The following is a 13491-nucleotide window of genomic DNA, read 5'->3' as shown; positions in this document are numbered from 1 at the left end:
CGTTTTTACGGCGTACTAGGCCGCAAGGGAGTACCCTCTTCCGTATTATAGACTATAATTACTATATTAATTATAGTAATATAGCGTTTATATTCTTTTATAACTATTATACCCGGTATAGTTAGGGTACTATCAATAAGCGTTATATACTACAGTATTATATAGCTAGTTCGCTATAACGCGCCTATTACTTCTTTATCGATAACCTTTCTAGAAAGTTACTACTCGCTGTCGATTACTAGCTACTTATTCTTATACTACTCTAGGTTCTCACGAATTAAGCGGTGCTTTTACCGCCTCTTCTCGTTTCGTAGATATTTCACTACGCGATTATACTACTCGTCTGTATAATCGAATTTTCGACGTAACTTTTTTAGGCTCTTCTCCTAAGCCTTCCTCCGCTTACGGACTATTCTAGAAAGAGTCGCACTCTAGGGATTACCGCCGAACTCTTATCGAAATACGGCCTCTATATCTTTATAGGTACGTATCTTAACGTCTCGAATACGCTTTCTTGCCTATTTCGTGTCTTCTAGGGCACGCACGCGGGGAATATCGTTAATATAGCTTGAATCCTTAAGCTAGTAGGGCCTACGGGGGTTAATAGACCGACTTATCGAGTAGGTAAACCGTATAAGTTGTTTCTTAGCAGGTAAGCCTCGGATAATAGCCTACGTATCTACGTAGATACCTACGCTATAGTGCCGTATAAAAGTATTAATACTTACGTACTATAGTATAATATTCTGCAGCTTATTCGATACGTCCGCTAATTAAGAGGATAGCGTTAGCCTAAGATACTCTGAATATATTCTTAATATAGTTTCACTCACGACTATCGTTAAACGCTTTTACTACGCCGTATCGGAGGTAATATAGCTTCGCGACTTCTATAAAGCTAGTAATCTTACTACCTCTTTTTATTCTGTAGCCTAGCTAGCCCTAGGTAAGTAGCTTTTCTAATATAAATCGAATCCTATCCGCCTCTCGTAAAGCTTAGTAGAATATATACTAATCTATAATTTTGTCTTTCAGCTTTAATTCCTGTTCGCCGAGACCCTATAGGACCCGGAGACGGTATTATTTCTTAGGGTAGTCTAGCATAGGGCTATCGTTAGATAGACTTTTAAAAGCGCTAATTCTAAATAGAATACCTAGTAGAAAGACGTAAGGACTTAGTCCTAATATAGGATTAAAGATTATTTCCGGAATAGGAAACGCGTCTCTAGTTGAAATATAATAAGTAAAAGGACGTAGAGACGTATATATATAAACCGGGTAAGGCAAGCGTAGGGAGTAGCTTAGCGAGTAGATATTTCTTACGATTCTTTTTTACTAAGAAATACTTTTATAAATTCCGGTCTTAGATAGATAAAAAGTCGAGGACATCCTCTATTTAGATCCCGGATCAATATTAACTTGAGATCCCGGAATGTCATATGATATTGCAACATGAAGCTATTCCCAACTTCACGCCTCAGGTGTTAGTTCGACACCTTGTCGGTTAGGCTTCGTCATGATAGCCCTACTTCTCCCTAACATAGATGCATGACCTACAAGGCCCTGAGGGTTCGGTGCCCTTCCATTAGGGATTCGTGAACCCCTCTTCCCTGTAGCTTTTGCTTACCTCTGAATTACATATAGGCTACATCAGACTGTATATTGTAATATGATCTATCGTCTTTGCTTGGTTATATAGGAAAGTGTTGAAGCTTGTATATAAATTGAGGATTATAGGGAGATCTATGATAGCAAGAAACAGTGTTTTGCTTTCCTTACTTGACGTTTATCTTCCTACCTAGTCGACAGGCTTTCTACCCTATACAAGTAGTTATTCTCTAACACGGAAACGGGGTTTTAGTAGCGCCCCTAGACGATTACCGGTGATAGCGGCTAGCTAGTAGAAAAGGAGGAGCTATATCCGATACTAGCTATAGGAGAAAGTTATCTCGGTCGTAGACAGGATTACTCGGGCAAATTTAGCTATATCCTTAATAAATATACTCGCCTTTAGGCGTTTTTTAAGGGAAAGTTTCTTCTCTATTATAACTATCGCGAGTACCTAGGGAACGTTAGTCGCGTACGATTACTGAAAATTATACTTAATCGAGATCTTATATTACGGATCTTAACTTGAATATCTTTACTAAGGCTATATCTAACCTTAGCCTTATAGATAAGATACTACTACTTCTAGAATACGTCGAGTAAGCTTTTAGTTTTCAGCCCTAGGGTATAGCGTCTATCCTTACCCTATCGCTAGTTACACTACTAGGTAAAGAGAGCCTTAAGGAAGCGGACTATCTCCTTAGTATCGGAGAGATATAATAGATATTTTACCGGATCGCGCTTTGTATCTTTACAGAACCTAGAATAATTAGCGACCTGATCGATTACTAGATATAGGGATACTATAGTAATATCCTACTTATCCTAAAAATCTTACGTCTTATCTAACCTCTCTTAAGTTTTCAGGCTATAGCGTGTCTAACAGAGCTAGGAGATATCAAGTACTTCGGCCTTCTAGAGGTAGTATTCTAGTAAAAGCTGCTCCTCTTTATCTTCTAGTACTAGTTTATTTTCAGACCTATCGTTAGATTTATCGTCGGACTCGGACTCGCTACTATCTAGGTCGCTAGGTGTAGTAGAGGAATCCGAGTCGGATACGTTATTCGAAAAGATCTCGGGTAGGCCTAAGCTAGTATCGCTCTTATTGTCGGATAAAGCAGGATTCGCAGGTATAGTAGCTATATATAGTAAGCGATCGAAGAGGGGGTAGGAGGAGCGAGGACGAGTCGAAGCGCGAGAGACTAATCGAGGCCGATACGCTTTCGCTTAGGGGCAAGTCACCCGTTGGAAACCTAGGCCGGGGGCTAGAGGAGTTACTAGAGAGCGAGGGAGGACTGTCGGTCGAGGGCATAGTGGTCGATATTTATAGAACCCCGGGGAAGCAGAACGGCTAACGGAGGAGCCAGAAATGGCTCCCCTCCGTCAGAAGGGTAACTAAGGGTGAGCGAGGATAGGGCCGCTGCGGCGGCTACGGCACGAATGGACATCGGTCGATCAAGGGGTCCAGGCACCACTAGTCATTCTGCTGATCTATCTTCACTTGTGCCCGGCCTGACGTGAGGGGGCCCCTAGGCAATTATTTGTGATTTACGGAGTCGGTTATATCGGCTGCTCACGTCTATAAAAGGGGCTCGAGATCCCCCTTCGACTCATAAAGACAGATCAAGCCTTTCTTTACCTTCCATTCCCCCTTTCCCACTTCTTTCCTAACTCCCCCTCCTATCTTTCTCACGAGATTCCCTCCTTTCTTTCCCTCTGCCCCTTCCTATCTTATTAAGCGAAATAGCTGTGGCACGCTTTCCCCTGGACCGCTTTCGCCCAGCTCGGAGTTAACAGAATCATAGCCTGGACTTGGTAGTGCCAAACACTATGACCTATGGCCTGTGTCACATCCCTACAGACTCTAAGAGCTTTCTCGCACAGCCCCCGCGCTTGGGGGCCGCAATGATCCGACCGTTTTTGGTTCTCCACGCATTTGGTCCCTAGGACGCCCATCCAACAGGCTCGGCCATGATCCTTGGCACTGGTGATACGCGCTCTAGTCTTGGCAGCTGAGGAGGAATGGCAGGGCGAACCCAAAGAGGGCCGAAAATAGGGCGAGGCGAAAGGGGGCGAAATGCGCCGAGTTCAAATTCGTCTTGGGTCGGTGCATTGCCGTTGGGTCCTCAAGTGGCGGCGCCCGCGGCCCCAGCAGCCCCCTCAACTGCATCTTTTTCTTTCTCCCAACCCCTTTCCCTCAGGAAGCTTCACGCCGAATATCCGCAGCTCAATATTCTTTCAACCCAATATCTCCCATAGCTGTCTGATCTGTCTTTCTGGAGGGCTTTCTATCCACACCGGTACCAAACAGGTAAGGAAACTCCACACACCAGCCCGAACCGGGACCGAATCTGATCTATATAGACTATGGAAGGCAACGATACTCCCGAGCAGAGCAAGACCAAAGAACCAGAGGTCCAAGAGGTGTGCTCAGAAGAGAGTGCGTATGAATATATCATCCAGGATCCAAGGGATTATATTACCCGAAAGGGGCCACTCTCTGCCGAAGAAAAAGAGGCGCTCAAGAAAAGGCGTATATATGAGATCCTGAATCCAAGCGCAGTCCAAGCTAAGAAAGCTGAAGCGGAAGCTGCAGCTCAGCGAGATGATGAGGGTGAAGTGCTCTATAGTTGTATGGGCTTCCGTTCAGTCGTTCGAATCAGCGAGCATCTGGTGGTAAAAAAAGCATTTAATATTCAACTGAGCGAAGTTGCAAATTTGAAGTTTATTGCTAGCAATACTACTATCCCTGTACCTCAGGTACATGGAATTCGCTGGGAAGACAATATACCTATCGCTATTGTGATGGACTATATGCCCGGGAGACCGCTCGATAATGTGTGGAACACATTAACCCCTAATCAGAAGCAATCAGTCTCCAAACAGCTTCGGGATTTTCTTCTACAGCTTCATCAACTAAAAGGCGACTATTTTGGTGCTGCAGATCGTGGTACGGTTGTTATGTGCCCTAAGATCGCCGTTATATCGGGAGGGCCTTTTGATTCCGAGCGCGAATTTAATCAGTGGCTTCTTGACGATATTCCCCAGCAGATATCACCCTCACTCAAGCATTATGCAAGCTATGCTCTGACAGAAGGTCATGAAATCATTTTCACCCATGCGGATTTTTCGCCGCGCAATATTCTGGTGGATGAAAACTGCCGGGTTACGGCTCTCCTGGACTGGGAATATGCTGGCTGGTATCCCGCGTGGTGGGAACATTTCACAGCACATATGAATATTGACGACTGTAAGGGTTGGAAGGAATATCTCTGTTCTTCCATCCTTCCGCCTAAATTTGAGAGAGAAATTCTTGGCATGACGTTTGTCGCGAGTCTCTGTCGTCGCTGATACATTTACCCGGAGTCCTCATTCATTTTATTTGAAAAGGAAAATCCTACAATAAGTGAGCCAATTGTACTCTAAGTATCTTGTAATCAATAAATCTCGTCATTTGCTTATAATAGCAATAGTATTAGCAACACAATCCATAGCTTTTCAACCAGCATTGGCTATTCAAAAAACTCAGAACTTAGAAATTAGTAGGCGCTTATCATCATTCAACGATAGACGGAATTCCCCAGAATGTATGCGGGCACGTCCCGGGCACGGAGAGATTTCCTCTAGAGGTATGCTGTCAATGAAATTTCAGGGCCCGAGCTATCTCAATGAAATATTTCGTACACTACAGTTGACTAACTACTGTACGGTTAATTACAGCCAAGAAGGCTTGTTATGGAAATGATTTCAGGAGGCAAGACATAGCCATTTAGTTCATTGGTAATAACTGTCAAATAGTAGGAAGAAATCATGTAGATAATACATCTGAAGGAACATTCTGGGTGAAACAGCCATCCATCATCTATCCTATTCGAGGGCTTCAATAGAACCCTCGTAAACAGCACTCATCATGGCTTTCACAGCCATTTCCCGCTGTGCAGGAGTTAGAAATCTAAGCTCTACCAGTTTATGCAGAGCATGTCCAACCTAGTTTTGGCAATTCTCGGCAGGATTGTTCGTTGGAACTTGATCAAACTGAGCTCTGATCTTATTTTTGGTGGTGATATCATCCTCTGGCTGATTCGCATCCGCGACTTCAATTAGTGCGATAAGTCTTTTACTCAAATTAGGATCAGAAGCTACCACCTCGTCGCATTTTCGGGAAGTTGCAGTTATCTCGAGATGGAATAGACTGTAGTATCCACCCTTGAACTGAATCCAGATGCCCACATGACGCTTTTTGTAAGAGTCCTCTGTCAAGTTTTTGTATACAGAGACCGAGACTGTCATAGTATTTGGTGACTTCTTCGCCTGCGCTCGTCTTTGTCTTCCATATCTTATATCTTAGAAGTGCATCCGCCATTATCTGGGGCTTTCCTGAGCCACTGGGCTTTCCTGAGCCACTGGGCTTTGCTGAAGAATTAGAGGTCGCCTTCTTGGGTGCCATCTTTGCGGAATGAATTATATCAGATCAGAGACTGGATCTGCAAATGGAGAGAGAGAAACGGAATTGTTATGGTGACAATAGTACCCCAGTAGAGAGTTGCTAGAGGCCTCTTAAATAGAAGAATCAATCCTTGCAATGCTATAAATAACAATTCTTCTAGTACTGAAAGAGGGAGATAGGAGGCACTTCTATTGTCTGGGCGGTAAAAAGCCAACCATAAGAATACATAGGGTGACAAAAGTCTTTTTACACCCTACATTTTACCACTAATCCTACCACTTTCTAGCAACGATTTCTCACCTAAATTAAATTCAATTACTTCTAGAATAAGATATAATCTTCTTTAATATTAATATTTAGTATACCACCCTTTTGCCTTCTTAACCGCTTTAATTCGCTTTAGTAATAAGCGGATTAAGCTATTAATCTTCTCTTGATCGAGAGCCTACTAAGCTTCACGAATTGCTTGCCTAAATAAATTCTAGTTAAGCTTAGATCTTCCTATCTTAGCGAGATTTAGATAGAGTTTAAATAGTTTTCGTTTTAGTATAAACTATATAATCTTAATTAGATTTAGATTAGGCGAATATAGAGGCTATTCTATCCTTCTAATCCTTCGATCTTTAAACTATAATTTTATAATATTCGCTAAATAAATTAGTATATTATCCTACTAGAAGATTTAATCGTATTCGTAGATTAGAAGGAGACCCTTTTTAAGTATTTAAATATAGGATTTAGCGTTAAATCCTTTACTAGGCTCCTTTTCTATAATAATAATATCCGAGTAGCTACTAATCTATATTATACCCTAGATTATTTAAGAAATTTACTTTCCTTAGCTTAATAAATTAATAAACTAAGGTTTATACTACTTAGATTTTAATCGGAATATAAATTATATTTACGAATTCGACTTCTATTAGATAGAGTATTTATTAGAAAAGATAACTATTTCCTAAGTATTAAAATTTTCCTAGTTACGAGCCTAGGATTATCGACGTTTTATATCCTTATTCTTTAACTAATAGCGTTTCTTCGAGGCCTATTTCCGAATCCCTTGCTTATATAAAGTACGTTAAATCGTACGAAGAGAAATATCTTATCGGATATCGGAAGGGATCTCTTTAATAAGATCTTTCTACGTTATTATTAGGAACCTCCGAGTTAAACGAAGGATATAACGAATAGTAGAATTCGAGAGCTTCTCTAGACGCCCTTTTTAAGGAAGTAAAGTAAAGCTCTTTGTATTTTAAAAGCGCTCTAATATATTATAAATAGTAGGCCTACTAATATTAAAATTATACGCTATTTTAGCCTTCGGAATACCGTTTTCGCTCGCGTAAATAATAGTAGCGCGTATTGCCTTATTTAATTCGCCTCTTACTCTTCTATTTGCATCGATTCCGAGGTTTATAGAGCGCATAATAATAATATAGGAAGTAGTAGAAGATAGGTAGTTGTTTAGGTAGGGTGGGGCGGGAAGGAGTGTAAAAAGACTTTTGTCATCCTATGTACGTCCATACAGTAATATCTCTCCCTATTATATCTCCTACAAGCTGTCCGATAGAAGATCCGTTGGATTGGATAGGTATTTCCAAGAATAGATTCTTCCCTCTCTTCTGGCCTACAAGCTATTATCCTTCTCTTCTTAGTATAATGTACCCTCTTCTGCCAGAAACGTACACAGCACAGGGTCACATATTTCTCAAGGGTTTTTCTTTAAGCAATTGCCTGCGAGTACATCGTTATACAAATAGTCTTGGCGAGTTCCCAGAGTGTTATCGACATACGCACATGTCGCAAAGACTCCACTCGCTGTAGCAGGAGTGTTTGTGTTGGATATAACTAAAATCGCTTACCCTTTGCCCCCATTGGCCCCGATCAGGGAAAATACTTCTTACTACAAGTAAGTATAGTGTAGTGCGATCCCTGGAAGGTTGGTTGGTTGGTTGCCCGGCGGCGGTTATTCGAGCGCTCACTAGTGGGACAGTACTAACGGCGCGAAACAGAAGGAATGTAGCCAACGGCGCGAAGCGGGAGCAATGTAGCCAACGGTGCGAAGGGGGATGAGCTAACACCCATAAACGTATCAAATCAAATCAAATCAAACTCTATTAGCCTAATGCAGCCTAGCTCGCGTTGCAATGGCTATGTAGGCGCTTCCTCCGGCGGAAGCAAGAGCTATCCCAACGCCTGTGATACGCAGTAAATGACGAATACAAAGGAAAACGGCGTTTTGCCATACAATCCACAAAGCAAAATGTGAACGAAACCGCCCTCTTGAAAATCAACTTTACAAAAAAAAAGCCCATACTAACCAACAGGGGTTATTCCTTCCTACTGGAGTGGAATTAGGGGTTTCTTCTCAGACCAATTATTGTACAAGGAAAAGTGGAGACCAGGAGTAGGATGGAATTAATTTTTAGAACCAGGATGGAATTAAATCTAGAGTAGCTAGAGATTTCTATAGAGCAAAATGTGACCGAAACCGCCCTCTTAAAAATCAATATAATAATATAAAAACTATACTACTCGATAGAGAATCCTTTTCTTATTCTACAGTAACTCTGCCGCTTAAGTTACATGATTCACCATGACATTTAAGTAACTTCTGTTGACCAGACATAAAAACCATGATATATTTGCTTGTCCGCACTGTCAGCACCTTATGTCAGATTCCACCGGACAAATTGTGATAGACTAGTGACGATCCTCTCGCCAACCAAAGAGTGCTCTTCTCACGGGCCGTGGATAGAGCGGTGGTGAACATCGAATAGTGAAAATCCAGCGGGAGCTGATGGGTCAATATTCTTACTAAATCAAACGAAGTAATATAGTCTCATATCAAAATATATTAAAGGTAGAAAGGTCTGGAAGAGTAAAAATCAAGCATAGAGAAAGTTACTATATTTTGAATGACTATAAGATATAACCGCCCTAGATATCCAGATAAAATAGGTCTCTTTAAAAAAAGAAAATCTTTCTAGTAGTGAAAAGAGAGGGTGGTGAAAAGACAGGGTGGAAGTAGATGAATGTCCAACGGTGAAAGCAATGGAGTAGTAGATCGACCAAGTGGGTTGAACTATGGGTTAGAGCGAAAAATTAAAAATGATTGCCTTAGGGACCTCAACTAGTCAAAGAGGACAATGAGACGCAGCTTCGACCACAATGACTTATCTGTCGCTGCGGTCTTGGTCTGTGATGTCAGAAAGGGCTCGTCTACGCTCTTCCCAACGGGATATGTGTCTGTGCGCTGTGGATGCTATAGTATATACAGAGGGAAGGTGGGAGTGACATAGTTGAGACTTGACCGCATGAGTCATGACGAGCTGCCCTTGTAGGCTAGTAACTCGCTGTCGTGAGGTAATTTTAGGAGAGAAGAAGCCTTCAATACTTTTTACGGTTATGTCGGTTCAGACTAATTATTATAGATATTATATAATACACCCCTAGTTAGCTAAGGGGTGTTCACGTGCTTTCGTAAAAAATATCGTGTGAGTAAGCTAGGAGTTGTATACTTCTGTCATATGATAATGCAACATAAGGCTATTCCCCAACTTCACGCCTCAGGTGTCAATTCGACACCTTATCGGCCAGGCTTCGTCATGACAGCCCTACTTCTCCCTAACATGGATGCATGACCTGTAAGACCCTGAGGGTTCGGTGCCCTTCCATTAGGGATTCGTGAACCCCTCTTCCCTGTAGCCTTTGCTTTACCTTTGTTACGTGGGGGCTACGTCAGACCGCATATTGAAATATGATCCATCGTTTTCGCTTTGGTCATGTGGGAAAGTGTTGAAGCTTGTACATAAATTGAGGATTATAGAGAGATCCATGATAGCAAGAAACAGTGTTTTGCTTTACTTACTTGACGTTTATCTTCCTACCTAGTCGACAGGCTTTCTACCCTGTACAAGTAGTTATTCTCTAACAGTTTCTAAGTAGTCTTATAAGATAAAGGGATCTTCTTCTTTAATAAGCGTTTAAATAGGTTAAATCGTTGAAGAATACGTTAAATTATCGACCTAGAAGGATTACTAGGTATACACGAAGATGGGCGTTTATAGGTAGAAAAAGGATCCCGGCGAGCTTACAAATAGAGATAGTAACTATCTTTATCACTAAGCTTGCTAGGCCTACCTTAGCGAGGCAAAGAATCAATAGTATAGTGTTCTATATAGCGTTTTATTATATTATATATCGTCTTCGGATTATATACAAAATCCCGTGCTAGCTACGCTCTAGATACACTATTATCGGTAGCATATACTATTACTAAACGCTGTTCAGGGGTAAGCTTACCTTTTTTTCTTCGTTTTCTAGCAGATTCTACTAGATTATCTATCATATTAAGGTTATAGAAGGAAGAAAAAAAATAGGGTAGGGGGTTGATATAGTGATAGAAAGTAGGGTCAGGAAAAACTTTTGAACCCCTATGTATATAGACTAAGCGCTAGCGTTAGATTAAAGATAATCTCTAGAATTTTAAACTTATTACTATTCGCCACGTTAGCCTTTCTGCCCTAAAATCTAGTAAATGTGAATTTAGAATCCCTATAGTACCTTCTTTCTAAGAAACTTCTTAGTGAATTCCGGGGTAAGAAATATGAAAAGCCTCGGGCGGCCTCCTTCTAGGTCTCGGATCAATATTAGGCTAATATCATAGTACCGAAGCCCTAAAAGAGTACCCAGGCGGCTTGCGGTGATAGCTACAAGTTAGAAAAAAAACAAGACTTGAATTCGCTGCTAGCTATAGAGAAAGGATATCTCTATAGTTGTTAGAAGCACGCGTGCGACTTTAGCGACGTCTTCGATATATATATTTTTCTTCGGTCGCCGGGTTAGCTCTAGACCTTTTTACGTGGCTATAAGCGTAATAATCTATAATAAATTAGCAAGTGTTACTTCCCGTCTAGGGAAGATACGCTACCTAGTTTTCTTATATCTTAGATTTTAACAATCGTTTCCTTAGCTAGTCCCGAAGTAATCCGTTGTTTAAGGGCAAGGTGCTACTACTTCCAAAATAACTTAAGTAAACTCTTGTATCGTATCCCTAGGCATTGTCGACTATTTTTCCCTCGTCGAATATTACAACGCTAGCCGAAAAACCCGTACAAGAAACGTATAGGTCTCCTTAGAATCTGATATTGATATCTAGTGCTTCTAAGGGTCTAGGCCGAGATGCTCGCAATACCTATAGGAAGATATCGGTTAGGTTTAATAAAGTGACTTTGGAAAATATAGCTTACCTGCTCTAGTATAAAGAAGTTTCATCGAGCTTTCCCTGTGTAGTATCACTATATCGTTTCTGTCGAAGCTAAGAGATATCTAAGCTTGAAGCCTCGGCTATATAGTGTTCCGGGGGTAGCTGGCCCTTATCCTTATCCGCGTGAAATTCGTCATCCGAGTTACTCTTATCTTCTGAGCTCTCGCTGCTGAGCTTAGAGTCACTAGTAGGCTCATTTTCAGATCCGTCGTCTATAAAGATCGTATTCATATTAGAGTCTATATCGCTCTAACTCTGATCTAGGCTCTCAATAGGTCCAATTGAGTAGGAAAAAGATATTATCAAGAGGGCTGTTAGGAGTATAGTGCAGTGCAACAGCTTGTAGATAAGGAAGAAATTCGGGCGCAGGAGAGTATAACGAGAGTCAAAGAGGGTTTGAATGGCCACAGTTGAAAGGGGGGGGGGCTCAGAATTTAATAGAAAGTCGTGGACCAAGAGTAGGAAGCCATTTTTGGCTGCCTTTTACAACAACCCGGGCACTCAGATTGGCAGATTCTGGTCATCGTGCAGATGGGGGGTCGCGTAGCAACGACTAGCGTCAGACGACGAGGTGTGCGTGGTGATAAACTAGGGACGTGGAATTATTTGCTCGGTGCCAAGACTTGGAACGGTTAGCAAGACTCATAAAACGGCGGCGGATGCTTCCATTTCTAGCTGCCTTCTAACTGTCACATCGTTAAATAGAGTAAAAACTTATTTTAACGCTTTACAATAAGGTCTACTATCTAGCTCTAAGCTTTATTTATCTTTTGATGACATAATATTAACATTTATATAGTAAACATAATATAAGAGTATAAAATATAAAAATTTAGATAGAAGAGTAGTCTTCATACTTACCTAATTTAAACCCCATTAAATCTATTGTGATAGTACTACTTGCAGGGTAGTAACCTTTGATTGGGTGAGAGGAAAAGAAATATCAAGATTGAATTGATAATAGATAGGTATTATCCAAGAAGAATATATTATATTCATATAAATAACTTAATCTGCTCAAGATTCGGTTGGGAAATTGTGGGGTCTTTCCTTCCTATGATTAATGATATAATCCATGATGAATGATGACAATAAAGTAGACCTTCTACTTCATCATGTCATGTCATATACAAGGCTCAGGTCCATTTCGGGGCCGAGGATAATCCAGATAGTACCCTATATTTATTCCATGGCATCTATCTAATATACTTGATGTTAAAGCATCTTAAGTTTTATATTATAGAAGTATAATAAGTATCGGATCAAAGACAGATAGATAGTTTAATTTGAGGAATACGAAGAAGATCAGAAGTAATATAGAAACGAAAAAAATTCGATTCTAAATCTTAGTAGCTACTAAGCGGGCTTAACACTACCCGAATTCAACCCTTTTTACTAAAAATATATATCCAGAAGGATGGAAGTATGGTAGATAGTATTCAAGATATACATATTTGATAATGGTGTCTAGAAAAGTAGAGGCGGTAAATACTTTTGAACCCTCTTATAATTTTCATCTCTGACTAGGAAACTAGCAAAAATTGGTTTATTCCCGTGACAGTTATGACCTCGTCGAGACTTAGCACGGCCATCACACTTTTCCAAAAGGCAAGAACCCCTTAGCCTGATCTGGAGCTATCTTGAGAAAAATTCCGTAGAATGCAGAAAGGCAAAATTGAACTGCTAGGAGGCAAAGGGCCTGCAAAAAGGTTGAATATCAAGAAGCTACTCCAAAGTGCTTGTGACCCAGAGCCCAGCCCGAGCTTCGATTACTTCGACATATTAATGATAGACGAAGCACAAGTGACAGCACTTCCCTACATCATATACTCTTTTAGAGATCATGAGCCTCAGAAAACTGCCGTTGTTGCAATCAGTAAATCGAATGTTCTTGATCAATGTCTACAGGAAATCCGTCTCAGCGGACAGGACTACCTTCCACATATCAAGAATCTGTGGTTCTTTGCCTCCATCCAATGCTCCCAGGACCTCGATCATGGCTCAAACCAGGAGGACTAATCTGCCTCTGCTCCTATGATCAAGAAATTGTGCCCTTACTTGAACACTCCAGCCTGGAAATGGGCCTGGTATTGAACATTATATCGCAGAAAACATCCACAAAGCTTGAAACTCAACGTGAGACAACGAAAAGACCATTCTTCGGCTC

General features: G+C 41.0%; 4 protein-coding genes across 4 annotated transcripts; 1 reads left to right on the top strand and 3 right to left on the bottom strand.

The window, feature by feature from the left end:
* Positions 1 to 518: 518 nt before the first annotated feature.
* N7462_010903 (uncharacterized protein) lies at positions 519 to 2745 on the bottom strand (the record flags this gene model as incomplete). Its single annotated transcript, XM_057082617.1, has 6 exons — positions 519 to 581; positions 856 to 936; positions 1970 to 2062; positions 2253 to 2271; positions 2302 to 2307; positions 2588 to 2745. Coding segments are annotated over 6 exons (420 nt in total), but the record flags the coding sequence as incomplete, so codon positions are not given.
* Positions 2746 to 3975: 1230 nt separating this feature from the next.
* N7462_010902 (aminoglycoside phosphotransferase family protein) lies at positions 3976 to 4959 on the top strand (the record flags this gene model as incomplete). The annotated part of the gene is made up of 1 exon (XM_057082616.1): positions 3976 to 4959. The coding sequence occupies one exon, from the start codon at positions 3976 to 3978 to the stop codon at positions 4957 to 4959; it is 984 nt and encodes a 327-aa protein (XP_056929656.1).
* A 636-nt stretch (positions 4960 to 5595) lies between these two features.
* On the bottom strand, positions 5596 to 6055 carry N7462_010901 (uncharacterized protein; the record flags this gene model as incomplete). The annotated part of the gene is made up of 2 exons (XM_057082615.1): positions 5596 to 5861; positions 5887 to 6055. The coding sequence occupies 2 exons, from the start codon at positions 6053 to 6055 to the stop codon at positions 5596 to 5598; spliced, it is 435 nt and encodes a 144-aa protein (XP_056929655.1).
* A 5320-nt stretch (positions 6056 to 11375) lies between these two features.
* Positions 11376 to 11555, bottom strand: N7462_010900 (uncharacterized protein; the record flags this gene model as incomplete). The annotated part of the gene is made up of 1 exon (XM_057082614.1): positions 11376 to 11555. The coding sequence occupies one exon, from the start codon at positions 11553 to 11555 to the stop codon at positions 11376 to 11378; it is 180 nt and encodes a 59-aa protein (XP_056929654.1).
* Between the last annotated feature and the right edge of the window lie 1936 nt (positions 11556 to 13491).

This window comes from Penicillium macrosclerotiorum, assembly GCF_028827735.1.
Source record: "Penicillium macrosclerotiorum strain IBT 26536 chromosome Unknown utg000010l_segment0_segment0, whole genome shotgun sequence".
NCBI classification, from domain to species: domain Eukaryota; kingdom Fungi; phylum Ascomycota; class Eurotiomycetes; order Eurotiales; family Aspergillaceae; genus Penicillium; species Penicillium macrosclerotiorum.
This window is presented reverse-complemented; position numbering and strand designations above follow the sequence as displayed.